Source organism: Cricetulus griseus, chromosome 3 (assembly GCF_003668045.3).
Source record: "Cricetulus griseus strain 17A/GY chromosome 3, alternate assembly CriGri-PICRH-1.0, whole genome shotgun sequence".
Taxonomy (NCBI): Eukaryota; Metazoa; Chordata; class Mammalia; order Rodentia; family Cricetidae; genus Cricetulus; species Cricetulus griseus.
The window spans coordinates 153,145,539-153,168,223 of NC_048596.1; the positions used below are offsets into that span (position 1 = coordinate 153,145,539).

Below are 22,685 nucleotides of genomic sequence, written 5' to 3' on the forward strand. Positions count from 1 at the left end.
AGATAGAAAAGGAACTCAAACAGGACAGGAACCTGAAGCCAGGAGCTGATTGATACAAAGGCCACGGAGGGGTGCTGCTCACTGGCTTGCTCCCCATGGCTTTCTCAGCTGCTTTCTTATAGCATCCAGGACCCAGCCCAGGGATGGTACCACCCACCATGTGCTGGGCCCTCCCCATCAAGCACTAATTAAGAGAATGCCCTACAGGCTTGGCTATGGCCCAATCTTATGGAGGCATTTTCTTAATTGAGGCTCCCTCCAATCTGATGACTTTAGTTGTATCAAGATGAAATAAAACTATCTAGCACAGTCCCATACCATGAGGATAGGGGAGCAAAAACTGGACTCAGTGGATTATTTGAAAGAGATGAGGAGACAAAGTTGGAAGGAGGTAGGTATAGTTCTGGGAGAATTCAGGGATGTGGGATGATATGATCAAAATATGGTATGCATATATAAAATAGTCAAAGATTTAATAAAGATATCATATTTTAAAAGATCACTGAATTCTACTCTTTTCAAAAGTGTGTATGTGTGTGTACTAAAGATCAAACCTAGAGCCTTGAACATCCCAGACTCTTCCACTAAGTGAGGTTTAATAGTATCCCACAAGAGTAAGAAAACCATCTTTAAGGTGCTTGAACAAAATGTGGTAAGAATTAGCTTTCCAACTGCTGATTCTTCCAATGATTTGCATGAGCTGAACTGTATCCCTGTAAAGTTCTAAACACCAGAACCGCCTTGGAATGTAACAAAAAAAAAAAAACAAAAAACAAAACAAAAAAAAAAAATGCCTTTCATTCCAGCACTTGGGAGGCAGAGGCAGGTGGATCTCTATGAGTTCTAGGTCAGCCTGGTCTATAGAGTGGGTTCTAAAACTATACAGAGAAACCCTATCTGAAAAAAAACCAACCAGCCCCCCCCAAAAAAAAGCAAATGGGACTATAAGAAGATAGTGAGGCTATTAGAACTGGGCATACACACAGACAGAAAGACAGAAAGACATACACATACCCTGCTATGACCCTGACTTGAGTCCATATCTCTATACAAAGAGCAAATCTAAGTACAAAAAAACAGACAACAGGACATACATACTCACAGAAAAGGCTCAATGAGAAGATGCCATCTGCAAGCCACGGGTACAGGCCTCAGAAGAAACTAACTCTATGTCCCCTGCACTTGGCCCTCCCGTCTCTAGAATGGTGAGGATGCATTTGCACTTCAGTCACCTACCCTGTGGTGTTTTGTGTGAAAGGGGATCTAACAAGCAAATATGACTCCATTTTAACAATGGTCTCATTTTTTAACATAAAGAAGAAATATGTGAAGTTCTCCCACATTTGCATGGAAGGAATATATAGGGACCCACACTGTCATAACAAAGGAGTAACTGTCCCTGCTATCTAGAAAGAGTTTTTATGGTGTAACATGTGACCGAGTGCTGCAGTGGTCTCTGGTGTTACATACCTCCAGAGTGTTTGTGCAGTAACATGTAACCAAGTGCTGCAGTGGTCTCCGGCATTACACACCTCCAGGAATGAACCTACTGAGCAAGCATGACTGTTACCTCGTGTTTCAACAGCACTGATGCATTTCCTGAGAATTGTGAATCCCAATGTATCCAACTGTGCACCTAAAAGAAACAGTTATAAAATGTTAAGAGACAAGTAGTTACAGTGTTCTTTCCTTTAAAAATTAAAAAAGAGAAGAAGAAAAAAAAAATCTAAGATACTGGAACTTTTGTTTTACTATTGTAAAACTGCTGAAGGCTGCATATTTCCCATGTATGTGACATAACTGGGAAATTTATATACTTATAGGAGAAGCACCATGAGGAAAATCAAGATGTCCAAATATTTCAACTTGTAATATAAAATGTTTTATATTAATAAGTACAGATTAGTTTAAACCATAAAAGAAGATAAGAGCAATTTCTAAGGGGAGCTACCTAGAAATAATCTCTGTATTTTGCCAAAAATCCTAAGAGTAGTTCAGTTAGAGAAAACTCCAAATATGAATGAAAACTTTTCAATGTGTCTGAGCTTTTGTTTGACAAAGGAAGGAAAAAATTCTGTTAAATGCCTTCTGGGCAGTATTTTGATAATTTCCACTATGCACCGAGGCTTTTTAATGATTTTATTATTTTCAAAATTTGAATTTAAAATATATAATTCATGTGATAGAACAGGCCAATTTGAAAATGCATTTTATACTACTTCTAATATAAATGTTTGTTTATGATCAGGCTGGTATATATTTGTAAATCTTACTTTTGTTTCCAAACTTTAATGAAAGAAAACAGCACCTCTAGCCACTGTAGGCACTAATGCTTGCTTCATGGGGATTTATAGTTCTTGAATATAAACTTTGTTCAGAATCCGTAACACTGGGCTTAAAGTGAACATTTGTTTGTTTGTTTGTTTGTTTTCCAAGACAGGGTTTATTTTTGTAGCCCTGGCTGTCCTGGAACTCGCTTTGTAGACCAGGATGGCTTTGAACTCAGAGATCTGCCTGCCACTGGGATTAAAGGTGTGCAATGACACTGTCTGGCTTTAAAGTGAATTTTAATAGTGAAATTGAACAGTGGTTTCTAGAATCCACTACTGATGACAGGAGAAGACATGTTTACACTTTGTTATAAGAAAGGACAGAGACAAAGAGAAAAGGCTGGACGGAGGGGCAGAGCAATAAAGGGGCTGGAAGAGAGGACATGGGTAAAAGAAGGAAGAAGAACACACCCTTCAGGGGAATCTGTCAACACCAAGGGCCCGGCTACAAATCTCTAATCTTTGATTCAAGAGATCACAACTGCTTTTGAAACTGTGTGCTACATTACACAGGGTTTTCTATGGCTTTGCAAAGTATAGCCTTAATTTCACCAAATCTATCAAAAGTGGGTTCAAAAACAGTGTAGCAGGCCTTATCATTTTTGTTTCATATCAGTATACTCTGAGTACAGAGATGGGCAATGCTTTGTTGTCCCTTGTGCAGACCCTTGTACTACGGTATGTGAACATCTCAGCATACCCTTGCTGCTATTTTCTAAGACTTAAGTGTATATAACCTGTACGGCACACACTCAGAGGCTGCAAGACTAGAGGCTTTCAAGGGTAGAGGAAACATATGGATGGTCAAAAATCAAACCAACTCAAGAGAATAAAGATGGGGACTTATGAAAGAAAAGTTCTCTGTCCTGACTGCCTGACAGTAAACAAAACAAGACTGTTAGCACCACCTCCTGTATAGAACTACAGCCTTGCACAGATCCACAGCCTGCACAGATCCACAGCCTGCACAGTTCCACAGCCTCCACAGTTCCACAGCCTGTATGGAACCACAGCTTGCACAAGATCCACAGCCTGCACAGTTGCACAGAACCACAGTCCTGCACGGATCCACAGCCTGCACAGTCCCACAGTCCTGCACAGTCCCACAGTCCTGCACAGATCCACAGCCAGTCCAGCACAGAACCACCGCCCTATATAACTGCTCACACATGGAAATCTGCCCAGCATCTAGGGGTTTACCATCAGACTGGGGTCACTCTTGCTAATTATTACTCAATGTGGCAAAGGGTTACTGTTTTAAAATATCTGAAGTAATTCTTCTCACATTTTCCTTTAAGAATATCTCATGCTCCCTGAGCATGCCCGTAGTTTGCTACAGTGTGTAGGACCATTGCAGCATCCAGCTATTCTCAACCAAACATCATTATGTTCCAAAGAATCCACTTATATCTATCTAGAATGACAAGTGAAAGGATGAGGAAGCCTGAAAGCAGATGGCCAAGGAATAGCCCCTTCCAAGGCCTCTTGAGATACAGAAGGCTGAAGGCTTCCTATCAAAAACTCTCCCATTGTCTACATGACTGTAGGAATAAACAGCAAAAGAACTGTGGAGGGGACCCCAACAGTAAAACTCAGATGGGGCCATGGGGGGCTACCCTATAAGCCCAGCAACAGTTTGGAGTTGGGGATGAACAGGATAAATGAACACTTACCTCCTTCTGGTCTCGGGATGATGGCTCTATTGAAAGTATGGAACAGCTAGTAAAAGAAAGAAAGAAAGAAAATTCTCAATGCCAGTCAATAAGAACAAGCAAATTTTCAATTTCATAAATATTATATAATGTAGCACATGAAATATACATTTAGTCTCTGCCCCTCACACCTGGAATTTCCTGATAGAAATGTTTTACTATTCAGGAGTCCTTTGAGACAGCTCTAAATGTATGTGAAACAAGTAGCTTAGGAAATGAAACCTACATATGCAGCATCAGGGTGCAACTAGACCCTGTATGTGATCAAAGAATTCACACTGGGCCTCATCCTCTGCCGCCCTGAGGAATGAGCTTGAACTCTGTACAATCCACAAGCTATGATGACCTAGCCCCGCCCATCAAATGCCGGCCGGGGTGGTGGCACTACTACAGGGGCGTGGGAACTCTTCAACACTCACCCTCACTTTAGAGCCAGCCCTATGGACTGCTTCAGCATGCCTGTTCTAGAGTTATATGCTCTATGAGACACTACAAAGTGTGCCTTTACCCTGAGTACTGCACCCAAGGAAGGGGGTCTCAGGAATCCCCAACTCAAACCACACTGTGCTCCAAAGACCCGGACCTGTCACTAGCAGAAGTGAAGCAGAGGCAGTCACCTAGATGCAAATGCCCAACTTGTAAGATCTGCCACCAACACTCCAGACAGCAGTGTCAGAGAGTTGAAGTGAACTGTTAAGACATCCAGCTGGAGTCCGAACCAGCCAGTGTGGGAAAGCTCCCATGTGTAATCCAATAAGAATGCAGGAGAGATGTTCGGTCCCTGGCTAATGACATGCTGTCACACTCACATGCAAAAGTAAGTAACACAAACTGGGCTTCTCTCCATCTCCTTTGCTCTTACAGAAGGAGGCCAAACTGGCAAAAGTGAGGTGAAAGGCCCTGCAGTCTGTAAGGAACTTGTTACAAGTAAACAGGAGACACTCCACCTTAACAGACAGGCTGACAAACTGCTGCATTCCAACCAATAATGTCTGGCTCATCGTTTCCTGACTGTTCCTGGTATTCACAAAAGGAGATAGTCCTTGCCCATAGTTTAAGTAACTACATCTGAGCTACCATGGCAGTCATTCAGCCTCTCAAAATTCTACCACCGACTCACTATTTGCAAGACATAAAAGAAATATGCCACACCTTATAGTATCACTGAACAGTCTTTCCTTATCCTTGCTCTAGTCTGTTAGTGACCTGGCACTTTTCAGGAGAAGTCAAACTGATTATGAGTTCAAGACAAAACCAAACTGAAAGCCCACTTTTCTCAAAGGCTCTACTGTGTGCATGTGTGCACGCGTGCATATTTTCACGTAGAAGCCCACTTTCTAAAATGCTTCTTGAGGCTCTGGGGAAATTATCACAGTTATGGAAATGCCCTTACTCAAAAGGATTAAAGGATTAGCATAACTACACCTCCATACTATCAAAAACTCTTCCATTTTGGAGAGAGAATCTTTCTCTGTAGTCCTGGCTGTCCCAGAACACGCCAGGCTAGCCTTGAAGTCAGAGATCTGCCTGCCTCTGTCTTCCAAGTGCTGTGATTAAAGGAATGCACCACCATCTTTTTAAATTATGTATCTGTGTGATAGTTTAGGTGACTGTGGAAGTCAAAGACATTCGAGCTTTTAGAGCTGAAGTTCCAGGTGGTTATAAGCGGCCAAGCATGAGTGCTGGGATCTGTGCTGGTGAGAGTCAAAGAGTACTTTCTCAGTGCGCAAACACACACACACAAAGAGTGAAAGGGTACTTTCTCAGCTCGCTCGCTGGCGCGCACGCACACGCACGCACGCACGCACGCACGCACGCACGCACGCCAGAAGCAAAAAGATGGAGTCTGAATTTGCTCAAATCCGGTAAGACATACAAACCTGATTCTGGGTAATTTTCTTAAGCAGTATCAAGCTTTTAGAACATAGTAGCTAGGCTGTCATTCACATTCCCTGTACTTCCAACAATCCACTTGCAGTTGGGCTTACAGTAGCCCAACTAGCCTAAAGCAGCCCAGTATCAGTCCCTCTAAGAAAGCTCTATCCTGAAGCCTCCTTCTTACTGCACAGAACCCTCTTCCATTTTCAAATCATCCTTTCTCCTAAGTCTTCAAAATCATTTAGCACTTTCCAGGTTTGACGGGTGGTGCCTGCTCCGGCAGCTTATTTAGAATCCCAACACTTTACATGGCATACTGAATGTGCATCTGTGATTTTTTTTCCTAAAGTTGTCTTCACTAAACCCCCAACTCAGTACATGACCTGCCAGATTCTGAGCCCCCAAAGCCAGCAGCACCAAGAAAAGAAAGCAGTGCTGAAACCAAGTGCCAACAAATAGAGTTGAGGTGCCTTGGGACCCATGCCACAACCTTTAGTCTATTCCTTGAAACAATATCTATACAGAGGCCAGTCTCTACTCTGTGCTGCAAAGTAGAGACCACTATACTAATACACCACTAAACATGTGGGCAGCAGTCTCTAATGCTACCAAATACTTACTGTCCCATCTCCAGGCTAATATACTGCAAGCATTTAATGTACCTGTGACCCAAAAAAAACTGTCAGGTAAAATAGAAGTTGAGAGTTTTGCTGACTTCATCAAAGCAAAGTCACTCAGAATGACACAGTCAAGTTAGATCAGAACCGAAAATGAACGCTGTCCTAGTCGTGGGCATATTGCCACTGCCCCAAGATAATCTATTAGAGTGTTGCATGTTCCCAGTTCCAGCAAAGAACTGTTCTCAAATGCTATAAAACAAAAATAACTTGGAAATGAACCAAGTACGGGAATTGAAATAAAGCTCTGATATTCTTACAGCTTCTTTGCCACCCAGAGCTTCCAGCCACTGCTTCCTTTCCTCCTCTGAAAACGCCTGCACGGTCAAGGGGACACCAGGCCTGAAAGACAACAGGAGAACATCAGGTCACCTAGTGCCAACACAACACCCCTTTTCCATTTCCAGACTCTTGACCATGGGGATTAAATGTTTTCGCTAATTTCAACTACAGCAAATAAACAAACAAACATATAATGTAAAATTTGCTATTTAGGCATTTCTTACACATAAATACAATATTATACAACCACCCCTATGATTCACCTCCAGAATACGGGGGGGAGGGGTAATTACTATGTAGTTCAATATATTCCTGCCACCTGAGTGCTGGAATTGAAAGTACATACCACCCTGCTGTGCCAGGCCACAAGAATTTTTGATCATGTCACCAAACACTTCGTTCCTACCTACTGCTTCTCATCCTATGGCAATTGCCATTTGTACACTCTGACTCTATAAATTTGGTTAATCTGAGTGCCGCAGAAGAAGAAATCACATCCTATCAGTGTATTCTGCCAGGCTTTTTCCAGTCATGCAAGGGTCATCCAAGTCAGAACATGTGCCAAATTCTCCTTTCTTCTTAAGGCTGACTAATACTTTATTGTATGTGCATGTAATGTTCCCAACCCTAATTTCCATCCATCAAGGATATACAAATTAATACATAATCACAACACACCCAGGAGAAGGGCCAGAGCCAAAAGCACTAAGAACGCCAATTGGTGGTAAAGATGTGGAACAAAGGAACCCTTACCCATCACCAACAACGATGTAAAATGGTGCAGACACGGTCAGCCAGCTTTGAGGCTTCCTACACATGCAAGCATTCTCTTCCCATTATGACTCAGCCAGGCATTTCTTGGTACACTCTTTACACAGATTTATTAAGATCTATGTCCACTCAAAAACCTGCACAAGATTTATTCACAACTGTTCCAAGTGGGACGCAGTAGCTGAGGGGTACAGCCACACAGTGATTCCTTGGTACTAAAAGAAACACAATACCAGGCCACAAAAAGACACAGCAAGAGTCACTTGGTGTTCAATTTCAACATCATGACAAACCTGGAAAAGGCAGAACTACAGAGCAATTAAATAAAAAAAAAAAAAATCACCAGAAACACTGGAAGAGAGGTACACAATAGAGACACACACAAAGGGAAAAAAGGTGAATAGGCTTCAGGAAAACTCCAGAAGAGCTTCCACACACTACGCTCAACAGCATAACTGGTAAGAAACCTGCTGCTCCAAGGATCTTCCAAAGAGAGATAACTCAATCACTGGCAAAATTCTCAACCTATGGTAGCAACTCTCTGTAAACTACAAAAATCCATGAGTTCTAGAAACAAAGGACAAACTAAAAAGAAAACAAAATGAAATGAAATTTAGTGGCTATAAGGTCAGTACACTGGAACTGTGAAAGAGCAATCCAATACTTCTCACTGTCGTAAGAAACAGGGTTTCACCCCTCTGCAAGGAGACAAGAATGTCCCATCCAAGGGTTGGCTTTTACTTCAGTGATGGTGACTCCTAAAGATGTTATCCAAAAATCCCTGACAGAAATGTTACTGAGCCTCGGGTGACCCTTAACATATTAAAATGTTTACTTTTCAGCATGACGGTTTCACTCACTATCTTATAATATTCCTTAATATCCCCATCTAAACAAACTGGTATACTAATTGATGTTGATAGGAATCCCCAAAGCCAACGAGGTTATTCCCAGGCCTAGCCTTGGAATTCAAAACTTTTTCTTAAGACTATAGCTGAAACAGTCCTCGACACCAATAAATAAATAAATAAATTTAGATGCTTGTCTATTCTTCCTCTGTAACAGCCCAAAAGGTAAAACTAAATACTGCCCTTTCCTTAACTTATTACAAAAGACAGTAACATCTCAGGGCAAGAAAAGCAATTGCATTTAATTCAAACACTCCTTTGTCATGAACATTTTCTGAGGTTTGCTGACACCTCATGGATAAAGGCCTTTCCCACTCTGAATAAAAGAATTAAGTAGTATCTAGAATAGTGGTTCCCAACCTGTGGGGGTCACATATCAAATACCCTACATGTTAGATATTTACATTATAATTCATAACAGTAGCGAAGTTACAGTTATGAAATAGCAATGAAGTATTTTTATGGTTGTGGTCACCACATCATGAGGAACTGTGTTGAAGTGTGGCAACATTAGGAAGGGTTAGGACCACTGATGGAGAATGGCCTCCCTTCGTCTCCACAGCCTCAATCCCACCTGATAACAAGACTGTGTAGCACCAAAACATTAAAGCTCAGGGGTTCCCTTCAAAAAGAAAAGGACTTCGTAGTATGAGGGTAACTCCCGGTCTCAAGTATCTTGATAATGACAACGTTATTTTGCTGGTTGCTTTACCCATTTTTTGATCCCACTGATAACACTCAATGACTACACTGTTTCCTTTCAATTTATTCCACCACTGGATTCCTTCTTAAAATCATTCTTTTATGTTTGCCATGATATCAGCATGTAACTATTAGTTTGTTCTTTTTTACAGACCATGAGGTCACACGCTCCAACTCAAAAGTTAAGGTGAGGACAATTATCTTACAAGACCTGGTGGCTCTTGAGTCATGCTCTCAGGCAAGTGCTCAGGCACTGTGTGTAGTGATATTGTGTTTATGATCTAACAAATAAGGCTTGTCTGAGGATCAGAGTGCAGAGCTAACCTCCCTGGATAGCCATAGAGGCCAGGCAGTGGTGACAACACACCTTTAATCCCAGCACTCAGGAGACAGAAGCAGATGGATTTCTGTGCTTTCAAGGCTATCCTAGACTACACGAAATTGATCCATACTTAAAGACAAACAGAGCTCACACAAAGGTGATTCCAGCACTTGGGAATCCCAACACTAGGGAAGGTGGAGACAGGAAGGCATATGGCTAGGCAGAGAGGAATATAAGGCGAGAGGAGAGAGGAACTTGTGGCAGTCTAGGTAGTCAATGTGAACATTCAGTCCGAGGATTCATGGAGCTGTACAGGATCACCCTTTTAGTCTGAGTACAAGTAAAAGCTAGTGGCTGGCTGTTGTGCTTCTCTGGTTCTTCAGCTTTCACTCCCTAATATCTGACTCTGGGTTTTTATTATTAAGATCTATAAGAACTCATGCTACAACTGTGTCCTCAGTCCTCTGAGATCTACACCCACATTAAATCTATTTCGAATTCTGCCTTGAATTTTGACTGCTTGCTAGCAATGTAGCTGCAGAGCAACTCAAGGGAAGGTGAAGAGGCCCCTGCTGTTTTGGATCTATTCTCTGTCGTAACAAACTACTGTATGCTGTAGCGTATGTGTGATTTGATGCCTTGTGTGCTGACATCTTCTTCTCCATATTCCTTTCAAATGATGGCTCTCTAAAAGTCAGTGGATTGTAGTGTCCACATCCCCATCAGTGTGGAGACTATAGACACCTCAATACGGGGTCCACATTCCCTTCTGTGGAAGAAGACACAGACAACTATCCTCTGCCCTCAACTTTAAGATAAAGGGATGGTGGTCTAAGAAGGGGAAACTGAGGCAGGAAAGGAGTCTAACTGAATGTTCCCACTAGCTGAGAAGCAAGCATTCTAACATTACCATTTTAGTAAGGCCTTTCTTCCTTCATAGCTGACAGCCTGTCCATTTTCTAAAACTCTCACCAGAAACCATTTGTACATCCTTAGTGGCTCCTGGCTTTGTTATCAGATTTTAATTCCATCCAGGGAACCCCTGGAGCCACTCTATAACTTCGCATCTGGGGGGAGGGGGGAGGGTCCTTAGCAATGTTATGAGCTATGACTTGAGAGTCACCAAATGGTACAGAAAGCTAATGCTAAGACGCTGAACTGTGACTCTCAAGAGTCCATCCTGAGCACAGCTGGGTACATCTGAACTCTTCCTACACATCTATTTCTCTAATCCACATACTTATATTTTGTTAAATTTTTCTTTTTCTATTTTTATGCATTTGCCTATGTGAAGGTATATGCACCACATGCATTCCAGGTGCTCTCAGAAGCTAGAAGAGAAAATGAGACTCCATAGTGCTGGAACTACAGATGTTGTGACATGTAGGTGCTGGGAACTGAACCCAGGTCCTCTGCAAGAGTGGCAAATACTTTTAACTGCTGAACCATCTTTTTAGCCCCAGAAAATTTCTTCCAATAAGCCGAGACTCTTCTTTCAGAAGCCTACGCCCATATGTGTTTCCTTTCCTTGTGCACATCTCTGCTTTTAATAGAACAATTCCACTTCACGCTAACTAGTCCTGAGATCCCTTTGGTTTGGCTGAGCTGAGGTCCCTAAGGGACTAGGGGATGGATAAGGGTGACAGCATGGATCTGTATCCTTGTCTCTCACTAATGACCCACATCTAGCTAAATGATTCCTGAAAATGGAATAAAAATAGTCTGATTGAAGTCTATGTCAACATTTGGTGCTAGGAATACTAGCTATCTGTATGAGAAAAATAAATATACCTCTTATCATTCATGGCCCTGCCAAATCTTTGCAAGTTACACATTAATTACAATGGTCTTCACTTTTTAAAATAGGAAAGTTCTTTTTGAACTTGGTGTACACAAAGATCTCACAGAGTAAAAAAATCCTACCAATCATCTGTAAAAGGTAACTTCCTAACATATCTGATAAGGATTCATAGCCATAGGGTGCAAAGCTAGCACTCCCACTGTCTGTGTTTACTCCTCACTAACGGAAAGTGAAAGTTGCCACTATAAAACCCTAGCACTAGATGCTTTCTTCACAAAGCTAATCATTTCTACAGCCCATATGAAATTCCCTTCAACACCCATTCCAAGACTAACCCCTTATAACATCAACTCAGATTTCCTTTTCAGTACCAGAATCAAAAATATGGCAATGGATGCACCACTATCGACAACATCACTTTCAGTACAAAACTGTATACACTGAAGAGCATAGAAGCCTCAACACAGGAAATGCTTCTAATTCTACCTGGTCCGTGCTCTACCAATTCTACAAAGGATTTAAAAATAATAATAATAACTAGATTTCTTAGTCTGTCTAAACAGGAACTTAAAACTTTTGTATGACTCACCATTTCCCTTTAAGTCATTATTTGTACTATAGCCAGTGCTTTATACTGCATACATATACTTACCTGAAACAATGTAATTCTACAAACATTTGTTGGCATCTGTCTCATCAAACACATAGATTCTCAACAGTAATGCTACTGAGTGTTGCACAGACAACCAAACATCTAGATGCTGGTTCACACACTCCAAGGCTCTGCCTACAAGATGTCTGCAAGCAACTGTCTTCACCATCACCCACTAACCCCCGCTACTACCTACTGTCACCCCAACCCTGCCGCACCCTCAAACACAAACTAGTTTGAAAGTATCTTTAGACACTGTCAACTGTACAACACTGTCCACAGCTGAGAACTGCTGACAGGTGGAGCTTAGCTCAGCACCTCCCATGACTCATTTTGCCTTGAACTTCTATTTCTGAATTTTCCAACTGCCACTTAATCTGCAAAAGTCAGTTTAGGACTTGGAGTGCCACTCACTGACAGACTGCATGTGTAGCATGCCCAGAGCTGGTCTCTACCCCAAAAAGAACAGAAGGAATGCATTTGGACATTATTTCTCAGCAGGGTGCAACAGTGCCTACCTGCCATTCCAGGAGCATGGGAGGCTGACGCAGGAAAAGCAGTCTGAAGCTAACCCAGGAGACTCGGCCAGACCCTGTCTCAGCAAAGGCCTGGTGAACACCAGGGCTGTAGCTCAGATGCTCAACAGCAAGCTGTGAATTCAAACCTCATCTCAACAAGATAAGAAGATTTAAAAAAAAAAAAAAAAAAAAGGTGTGGCAGCAGCATAAGCCTTTAGTCTCAGCACTGAGGAGGCAAAAGCAGATGGATCTCTGATTCAAGGCTAGCCTGATCTACAAAGTGAGTTCCAGGACAGCCAGGGGCTACATAGAGAAATTCTGTCTCAAGACTAAAATAAAATAAAATTTAACAAATCATTTTCTCCATTAAGAGTAGCCAGCTAGCATAAGGCAGTAAAGTGTCTCTACTCCCATGCAAAGTTGAAGCCCTCCACCCCTGAAATCATTAAAAGTCCAGGCCTTTCACTTTATTGCTGTCACCTCCCTCAGAATCAGCTAATGGTTGTCCATGAGGCTGGGTGAGACAATGCTAACAGTTCAAGTGTTCTCACTACTGTTTAAGCCAACTGCATGACCCTCTGAAAGACACATGCTCTAACTGCCAATCTGAAGGACAGACCTGCACCCCACACAGACTAGAGTCACTGGTTAACAAGCATTGCACACCACCCAATGCTTTAGAATCACAGAAGGCCACCGACTTGATCGGGCACTAAAGCCTAACCAGGTACATCACAGAAATAAGCATCTTACCATATTGTCAGGGGACATGCAAGGATTGGGGAAAAGCACACCAGGTACCAAACTTGAAGCCATGGGTGAGCAAAGCAAAGCAGGAAGCATCTTGAAACAGAATGTGGATGTCATCAGTGCAGGAGGAACGCCAAAAGATTAACTGTTTACCAAGCTGATGTGAGGGAACAGGGATGGCCCAGGCACAACACAGCACATGGCAAGCATGCCAACAACTTACAGGATCAAAGGGCCAGAGCAGGGGTGGGTGGGGTTAAGTGTCTTCCATAGAAGAAAGCTACATCTCCTGTTAGACTATGGCCTACGCTGAACCAACAACTACATTAAAGTCTATTTCCACAATGAAAACGGAGTGGTATCACCATTTCACAGCTCATGGATAGCATAAGGAAGACCATGTTTGGAGCCTCGCTGTAACAGTGGGAATACTGACACCCCAGTGTGTGTGCAACCTCTGGAAACATTCAGAACAGCAGCACTGTCAGGAAAATGGAAGCAGGCACCTTGAGCCTGAGAAAACTGAACCAGGCCCAAGCAAACAGGATCAACCCTGACCTGGCTGACTGTGAATTCACCAACAAGAAAAAGACAAACACTATTTAAAGTCATGTTAACTCTTTTCCAAAATTAGTAAATCTAACAAAATCTGATCTGAATTAAATGCCACAACTGTAGAGAAGCTCTTGACACCTACGCAAGCAGATTAAATGTCTGCCCAAGCTCATGAAGACTCACCAGTACCTGTTCCTAACTGCTGATCCTTCCCTCCAGCCCTAGACCATTAGTGTTTGCTCCACAAACGAGGAACACAGTTTAGAATCTTGTACCCTAAACCACCACATACTGATAAAAGCAAATACAAGTAGATGTTTTTCTACTGAGAAATGAAGAAATAAGCTAAAAGCAATAGGAGCCTATAATCCAAAAATAAAAATTGGATTCATTCTGAAAACCCAAGGAAATCATAAAGAAAATATATTATGATTATGAGTAATTTTTCAAATTAACCAGAGAGTTAGAGAATGGTAAGATTTAAGCAAATAATATTTTTTATATAAGTTAGTATTTATGTAAAATTGAATTCATGTGCAGGATGCCACCAACAAAGTATACTTTCTGCTCAGTGCATGGCTTAGTGGTACAGTACTTCCCAGTGCACACAAAGCACTGGGCTGCAACACTACAGCACCCAAAAATAGGAGAATCTAAAAGATCCTTGGAAAAATTACAAAAGAAGCAACATATGAGCTCCAACTGTGAAATGCCTCTGAGCCATCCCAGCAGGAATGAATACAGAAAGGTGACCAGATAGAAAACCCTGTGGTTTGGAGAAGAGAAGACACATTTGGCCACCACCAATATATCTATGGCACTGAATTACTAGCTAGACAAGGTCATAGGGAATGCTACAGGGAGAAAAGTGTTCCAAAGATTAAGCCCAGAGAACTCGAATGCCACAGAATCTGGGAGATGAGCTGGAGCTTAAAAAAAAAAAAAAAAAAAAAAAAAAAAAAAAAAAAAAAAAAAAAAAAAAAAGAAGGTGGCAAGAAAAGAGGAAAGAAAACAAGAACCACAGTGTCTCTGAAGCAACCCCCAGCCAATTGCATCATGGGAGAGAGTGGGCCCTGAGCAGAGAACAATGCACAGAAGACCTCTCAGACAGAACCTGCAAGGGAGGAGGTGTGAAATCCTGTCCAGCAGCCTAACAGAAGAGGACTCAGACAGACAGAGACAGACTGACAGACAGGCACGCATGCACGTGCCTGAGGCATCAACATGATAGTTTTCTAAGGAATGTTTGCTACTTAGGGAACAAAAGAAATAGGCAAAAGACGAAGCAAAGGGGTCACTAATAGTGTGATAACAAGGCTTTTTTTTTTTTTTAAGACAAGAAAAATATAATATGGTGTGTGCTGATGGGAGACAGAATCAGTCTGAGTGAAGACTGGTTATAAAACTGAGAAGTTTTGTAAGGAAATTTAAAGACAAGTGGGTGGAGGCAAGGAATGGTTGTATCAATGACTACAGATAGTCTATAAAGTCTCTCTATGTAGTCTTTAAAAGTCTCTATGGAGTTTAATAAGAAAACATGAGTAGAGCTGGAAGGATGGTTGAGCAGTTAAAAAGCCCTGGCTGCTTTTACAGAGGACCTGATTTGGGTCCCCAGCACTTACATGGCAGCTAATGACCATCTTTAATTCCAGTTCCAAGAGACCTGGCACCCCCTTCTGGCCTCTTCAGGCACAGCATGCACATGGTATACATACATCTGAACAGTCAAACACTTAACATTAATGAAAAAATGTAGAGGTTCTCTCCTGGGAGAGGTATGGTGGTAATTAAATGAGATAAAATACCCAAGAACCAAAAAGGACTGGGTAGAGACAGCTATGGCAAATGCTCTTCTTGAGTATACACAGAGGTCTTACAGGTTACTGACCAGTCCAGTGGTGACTTAAATTTTAGCCTCTTTCCAAGCAATGCTCTCTTTCTGTTACATTGGCAAAACCATCCTTTATACATCCTTGTCACAGTGCTCCCAAATTTTTCAGGGTGCTGAACGGCGGCAGGCACACTTTTCTGCAACTGGTCTTCAGTGAATTCACTCCTGGGCCTCTCCCTCTATACTAACTCCACATTCTCAGCTAGATCATGTGAAGAAAGCAGCAGCAACTAGGTCTGACCTGAAACAGTTTCGTTCTTAAGACTCTCCTTTGGAAAACTTCTATTATACATGCATCAAATAGCTTTATCTACAAGCTACTGCAACCAGAACAAGAGTGGCATGGTATCGCCATCCAGGCAGCACCCAGTGCTCCAGGTATCACCGCTTTGATTTCTACCTTTCTGCCAAGGACTCTTGTAAAACTGAATGCCTAAAAGTGGTTTAGTAAGAAGTCTTTGATCATAGTGAAAGGGCTTGTCTAGACCCTCTACCACACGATGAATTCTCAACTGTACACACACAGGAAGGAATGCTGTTACTGTACTACCACACCAAGTACTTTCTTTTAATTTTACCACACACACACTCACATTCTCTTCCGTTATTCTCTTCCTGCTGTCAATCAGAAATACATCAACAATAAAATGCTCAATGTTTCTCTTTCAGGTGACAGGACAGGTTAGAATGATTCCAGTCTTCAGCCAAGACAAAGCCATAACCCTACAACTACATAGTGACCAACAATTCACAATGAATATGTTCTGGAAACACCAAAAGGTAACATTTTTCTAGTTCACAGAAATCATTCCTACAACTCATTTTAAAAAGTCACACTGTCAAATGAGTTTTAATATCATATCTAATTAATTCCAATAACTCACCTGTCAGCAGCTTCGATGTCAAAGCAAAACCTCCTGTCAATGGAGTCGGTATGCCTTCTGGTGCATTCTTTCAAAAAGAACACCTCTCCATCACCCTGCGAACAAGCACAATCCTTAAAACTGCTGCACAGGGTCCACCGGTGCTGCCCTGCAGGAGCCCAGGCTAACCCCTTCAGCTCTGCAGCTCTCTGGGCCTTCCCTGGGGTTCTCTAGTTACTCCCAATATTGGTACTGTTAAGCAGACTTCACAAATGCCAACCACAGGATGGACTACCCACAGTGGCCAGGCACTCGGTGATGGCCTGCCTGTCAACAGACGCTTTAAGGAGTCAAAATTTGCTTTACTATCACACCATACTAAACCCTGTGGCAGTGGCAGTGACCACTACTAGCCTATAAACACTGCAACTGCACAAGGACTGACCTGACCGTGCAGCACAGGGAGCTGAGAGCACAAGTGTTTATCCCCTAACACTGGTTCCAGTCCATCTGTGCACTAGTCCTGCTTCCTAAGGGAGCCACACTGGGTTCCTTTACATGTTTCCCCTTCTACTAAAATGCCACTTTGTCTCTTGCCACCAGCCTCCCTAAAATCATGAGAACTGGGATAGAGACAAAAGCCACACAAGTGGCTCAGCAAAGAGCAATAATAAAGTCTGAGTCCATACTTAGGATTTTCCAGAAACTGAGGATCTGTAAGTAGCATTTTAAAAGACCCAAAGTAAATAAATATTCAAAACAACACAGTTATATTCTACAATGCATTACTTTATCATGTGGAGCCTAGAATAGAAAAGAATCACTAACTAGAAATGCTCAGAACCTGCAAACTCCAGTTCAAAGCTAATGTTTCAACCCCCGCCTTCTACAAGTGACAGACAGCCTTGCTTCAGCCTCTTCTGGGTGGCTGTTTGTCCATCGTTACAGAAGGTTCCTTCATATAGCCTGCTTTAATGTCTGCTTGTCTGTCTGTTTGTTTCTAGAAGAAGCCAAGGGTGTATAGATAGAAGTCAGTTTAAAAGCAAAATGTCACCCAACAACCCAGCAAGCAACAAACTGAACTGTTTTCTGAGAATGTGTGGCCAATTATGCTCACTGCTCGGGAGAAGAGGCCAATGCTTGCTGTGAGCAATCTACTGCAACTATTCACTGACCATGGGAAGGTGGCCTTCCTCGCACAGTACCTCCCTAGGCCTTACTGTCTTGCTTGACTCTGCTGTTCATCACTTTGGGATGAGCAGCTAACTAAACAGAATATAACCACATGAAAACTCTATGTGCCTAACTGAGTGAGAGGGAATTAGAGATCACCTTCCAGTTTTTTTCAGACTGTGAATATATAATATGTGAACAGGCTGAATCTCCTACATGAATATGGGCAATCAATAAGTCAATCAATAAACTGTTTTCTGTTTTAAAATCTAACAGAGATTTAAAGATCCAGGAGTGTGATTTAGAAATAAAACAAAGATTTTAATCCTAATGTCAGATTTCTTGATAGTCAATATGAAACTATTAAAATGACAGGCCCAACAAGTATCTCTCATAAAAATACAAAAACTAATATCAAGTACTTACCAGTCTCCCCCCAGATCTGTGCTCAAACGGGATCATGTTGAATTTCTTGGCTGTTTTCCGATACATGCAATAGTGTTTGACCCAACTGGACCCAAATGGAGCCGGCCCTTCAACAAAGCACAAATCTTTATGTTTTCCCTCATGAGGAGGCAGACATGGCAAAGCATAAAAATGCAGGAGCTAACAGAAAGGGACTGCCAGAGACAGGAAGTGCCTCAGAACACTGAGAGACCTGATTTTAAGACATTTTTAGCAGATAACTGAGAGTTGAAGTTGCATGTTGACACTGAGCTGACTCAGTGAGTTAAAGTACTGAGAGCCCAAACCTGCTGGCTGGGCTCAATCCCCAGATCCCATGGGGAAAGAGAGAGCTAACTCCTCTACACATGCTCATCCACAGTCACACTCAATAAATGGCATACTGTGTAGTGTGCTAGAAGACCCAAGAGTTCCTCAGGCATTCCAGATTAAAATGGAGGAAACACAGCATCCTGCTGCCTGTAGCCGAGATGTAACAACAGACAACACTATCGCTCCCCGAATCCTCCAATCCCCAGCTGACCAATGTGAAACTCAGCTAAGGTGACCACACTTAGCCAATGAAAGAAAACTGCAAAGCACCCTGAGCAAAACTAAGGTTGATCAGAAGTGAAACATTCTGTACATCCGACCAGTTGAATAATTCAACTAAGAACTTTGAATGAGATTTTGTTTCTTTAATTTTCCAGCTGGGAACTCCTCTATGCTGTATCAGAACAAAGCAATTGTGCAAAGATCTGTCATAGGCTGAACCATCAGTCCTAACTATATGAGACTGACAGGGTGATGGGACACCACCCCCACAAGGGACTAGCAGAGCTCTCTGTAGGTTAGTTCTCATGGCAATAGCATGTGCGTATGTTCAGTATGTGGGTGTGCACGGACATGTCCACAGATGCCTCAGGCCATGGTTGACATCAGCCTTCTTCCACCATCAGTCTCCACCTTCTCTTCTGAAGACAAGGTCTCTCGTTGAACCCAGAGTTCCCCAACTGTCTAGACTGGTGGGCCAGTGAGCTCCAAGGACCAGCCCTTCTCTACCCGTGTACAGCACTAGAGTTAGACACTCGTGGCTACAGCTGGCTGTTTTAGATGGGTCTGAGGACCTCACCTCTGGCTTGTACTGCAGCCACTTTACAAACTAAGACATCTCCCTGGACCAGGACAGCCCTTATACATGTAGCAATTTGTTACATTGTGATGCAGCCATGGGACCCTTCCCAACCACCAAAATCATGACCCAAATAAGTCACTTCTTTATACACTATCAGCCCTCCAGTACTTTGTTATCAGCCATACAAAACAGGCAAGACAACACTTAAACTACTATAAGTAAACTACCGCTATGTAGCAATATTTTCTATGTCCCTCTACAGTCCTCCTAATATCTTTTAAGATTTTTATTTTTAATTATGTATATGGGTATATATGATAGAGAAGCCAGAGACATTAGATTCCCCTTGAACAGTTGTGAGCCACAAGATATGGGTGCTAGGCACTTGCTCTTCAGGAAGAGCAAGAAGTGCTCTTAACTGCTGAGCCATCTCTCTAGCCCCTTTCCTAATAACTTTAATAAAAACAACCTATCACAAAATGATTTGAAGGAATAAGATGCCCCTGTTGACATATATGAGCAGTAGGGTTACAAGGAGGTGGGAGAAGATGTGGAGATGTGGACACTGGAAGACAATGGCAGAGAAATAGTCACAGCACTGGCTGGAACTGATAAGGAATGAGAAGAGGAAATAGGAGCAAGGTGCTGGTAACAGAGTCCTCTGGCTGTTGCACTTTCAACCTTGGCTCCCTTAGAAACAAACTCCTGGAGCACAGCATGGGGTAGCATGTAGCAGTATGGCCAGAGAGCAACCATGCATGCCAAAGCAGAAATGTGTGCACACGGGGACTAAGAGAGCGAGCTCTGCAGTTAAGAGCACTTACTGTTCTTGCAGAAGACCTGGGTTTGGTTCACAACCACCCGAAACTCCAGATCCAGGGGACCCAACACCCTCTTCTGACCTCTTTAGGCTCCTGCACATGTAGTTCACATACTCAGCACACACATCCATACATAAAAAAGTAAATGTATGTTTTTAATTTATTTATGCCTTCAAGATCACAGTGGGCAAAAAAAGTACCAGGGTAATTCCCAACTATCACAGTATTTTAAGGGTTCAAATAAAACTTTCCCTAGATGTCAGTGAGGACTTGAATCACAGACATGGGCATCCTTGGCCTCTCCAGTCTTAGGCACAGCAGCATAGGGCCTGCACACCTCCTCTCACTGACCTTAAATTCTCTCCAAGTACTACGGGTACATACTATAATGCACATGCTACAGAAATTGCTAAACTGTGTTGGTTAGTAGACAGAAATAAAAAGAAAAGTGTGGAGCTAGGTGTAACGGCACACGCCAGGACTCGAAGAATTTGCGGATTGTGGGTTGAGGCCAGCCTGAACTACACAGGGAGATCAAGGCCACTTCAATTACATAGTAAGACACCTCAAAAATGAACCACAGTCTGTGCTTGTACCCACAGATACAGTGGCTTGGTTTGGTTTTGATCATTCTGCTCAGATCTTTTCACTGTGTAGGCTGTACTCATGGGGAGGCTCTTGAAGGCTCAAAGTTAAGGCTGGAACATGGATTTTAACCAGCTACTCAACCTTTGTTTGCACTTCTTACTTTTTTCCTGGACATACAAGTAGCCTTCCGCTGTGAACTGGCTTGCTCGCTTGTGGTCCTTGGGATTTTGTCTGATCTTATTCATAAGTTCTTCCACTTCTGACCTGGCTCCCTCAAATCGATTCCGCGTCTGAAACAGAAAAAAATACAAATAAATTCCAACATCAATGGGTTTTTTTTTGGGGGGGGGGGCATACATTTTGATGACTCTGTAACTAATATTAAATCTTCAGAATTCAAAAAAGCCTATTCTTTCCAATGTGTTTCCTTACTGAGATTTATATTCAAAGACAACACAATCAAATGGTAAAACAGCCAATAGAAGACGAGCCAATGAAGCAGAAAAGATGCTTCGGTGTTCAACGCCAGGGGCAGGTCTCTCCACCATGAAGTTTCCCGGTTTTGTGACATCTTAGACTTAAAGGCAAATTAGCCATAAAATATCTATCTACCTGGTAAATAGAAGGTGTTGGCAACAATCAACCTGATTCAAGCTGTTATTATCACAGCAGCAATCTGAGCACTAAAAATCTGAAAATAATTATGTTTTGCAAGCTCACAAAAAGTCAGTGTCCTTTTTTCCAGACTGTGGTAACTACAACATAAAATGACATTTCTTCCCCAAGGAAGGCGAGGAGGAAGATCTCACCAGCAAACAATGTCCACGAATCTAGAGAGGCTAACCACATTTCAGAAACCCAGAAGACATGCCTGCCGATACCTGCCCAGTGCAAGCCGAAGCGAAAAAGTGACCACAGCCATCTGCATGAGCCATTACAACTCAGTCTATGGACATTTCTTTCAGCCAGTTTCAAAAATAATTGCATTAATACCCAAAAAACTGCTAATGTGAAACAGCAAAGGGGCTCAGACAGAAAATTAGCATTAAAATTTCTCCTCTCTCCTTCTTACCATAAAAATGGTTGTCAAAGCCCATAAGGGTGGGGAAAAAAAAAAACAGAAAAAAAATGGCATAATGGTTGCTTTCTCCTAGGAAGATGAGAAATATGTAAAAAGAAAAAGTATTTCCAGAAACTAAGAACCAATATGGAAGAAAAAAAAACTTTGTATGCCGTTTAAAGAAAATACAAGGCCAGGTTTGGTGGTGTGCACCTCTGATCTCAGCACTCAGGAGGCAGGCAGACATATCTCTGTGAGTTTGAGGGCAGCCTGATCTACAAAGTGAGTTCCAGGACAGCCAGGGCTACACAGAGAAACCCTGTCTCAAAAAACAAATGAACACAAAGGATCCAAAATGGAACGTAGATGCCTTTGAAGATGTCAAGTGAAAAAGAAGGGGAGGAGAGAGCCCAAGGACACTGCCCCTCTGCAGTACTGGAATGAGGTCTCACAGGCCCAGTGTCTGAATGGCCCCCAGCTTGGTGGTGGTGTCAGGGAAGTGTAGGAGGAAGTGTGTCCCTGGAAATGGGTTCTGACTGCCACTCTGTTTGCACTCTCAGCCTCTGCTCCAGCTGCCATGCCTGCCACCTCTGCTCCACCATCGGGGCCTCCAACCCTCAGGAGCCACAAGCCCAAATAAGCTTCTTCTATAAGTTGTCTTGGCCATGGTATCTCATCACAGTAATACAAAGGCAACTATGACACAATCAATAAGCCGGCAAAGGTGGAGGGCAAACAGTGACTGACTGAAAGTCTACACCACCATTTTTCAGTCAGGTTTTTCCTATCTCAGTCCTATGACATCATTTACAAAGCAAAAGAAAGCAAAGGGTGATTAACAGTGTCAACAGG

General features: G+C 42.4%; 1 protein-coding gene across 4 annotated transcripts in view; it reads right to left on the minus strand.

Annotated features, from left to right (window-relative positions):
* Arhgap10 (Rho GTPase activating protein 10) overlaps window positions 1–22,685 on the minus strand; it is a 272,186-nt gene that overhangs the window by 127,327 nt on the left and 122,174 nt on the right. For all 4 annotated transcript variants that reach the window (XM_027410549.1, XM_027410551.1, XM_027410548.1 and 1 more), the window contains 6 exons: window positions 20,934–21,063; window positions 18,212–18,318; window positions 16,634–16,728; window positions 6,858–6,939; window positions 4,004–4,049; window positions 1,571–1,636 (listed from right to left, as the gene is read on the minus strand). In XM_027410549.1, the coding sequence (XP_027266350.1) occupies window positions 1,571–1,636; window positions 4,004–4,049; window positions 6,858–6,939; window positions 16,634–16,728; window positions 18,212–18,318; window positions 20,934–21,063 (526 nt within the window). The remainder of the gene's footprint in view (window positions 1–1,570; window positions 1,637–4,003; window positions 4,050–6,857; window positions 6,940–16,633; window positions 16,729–18,211; window positions 18,319–20,933; window positions 21,064–22,685) is intronic.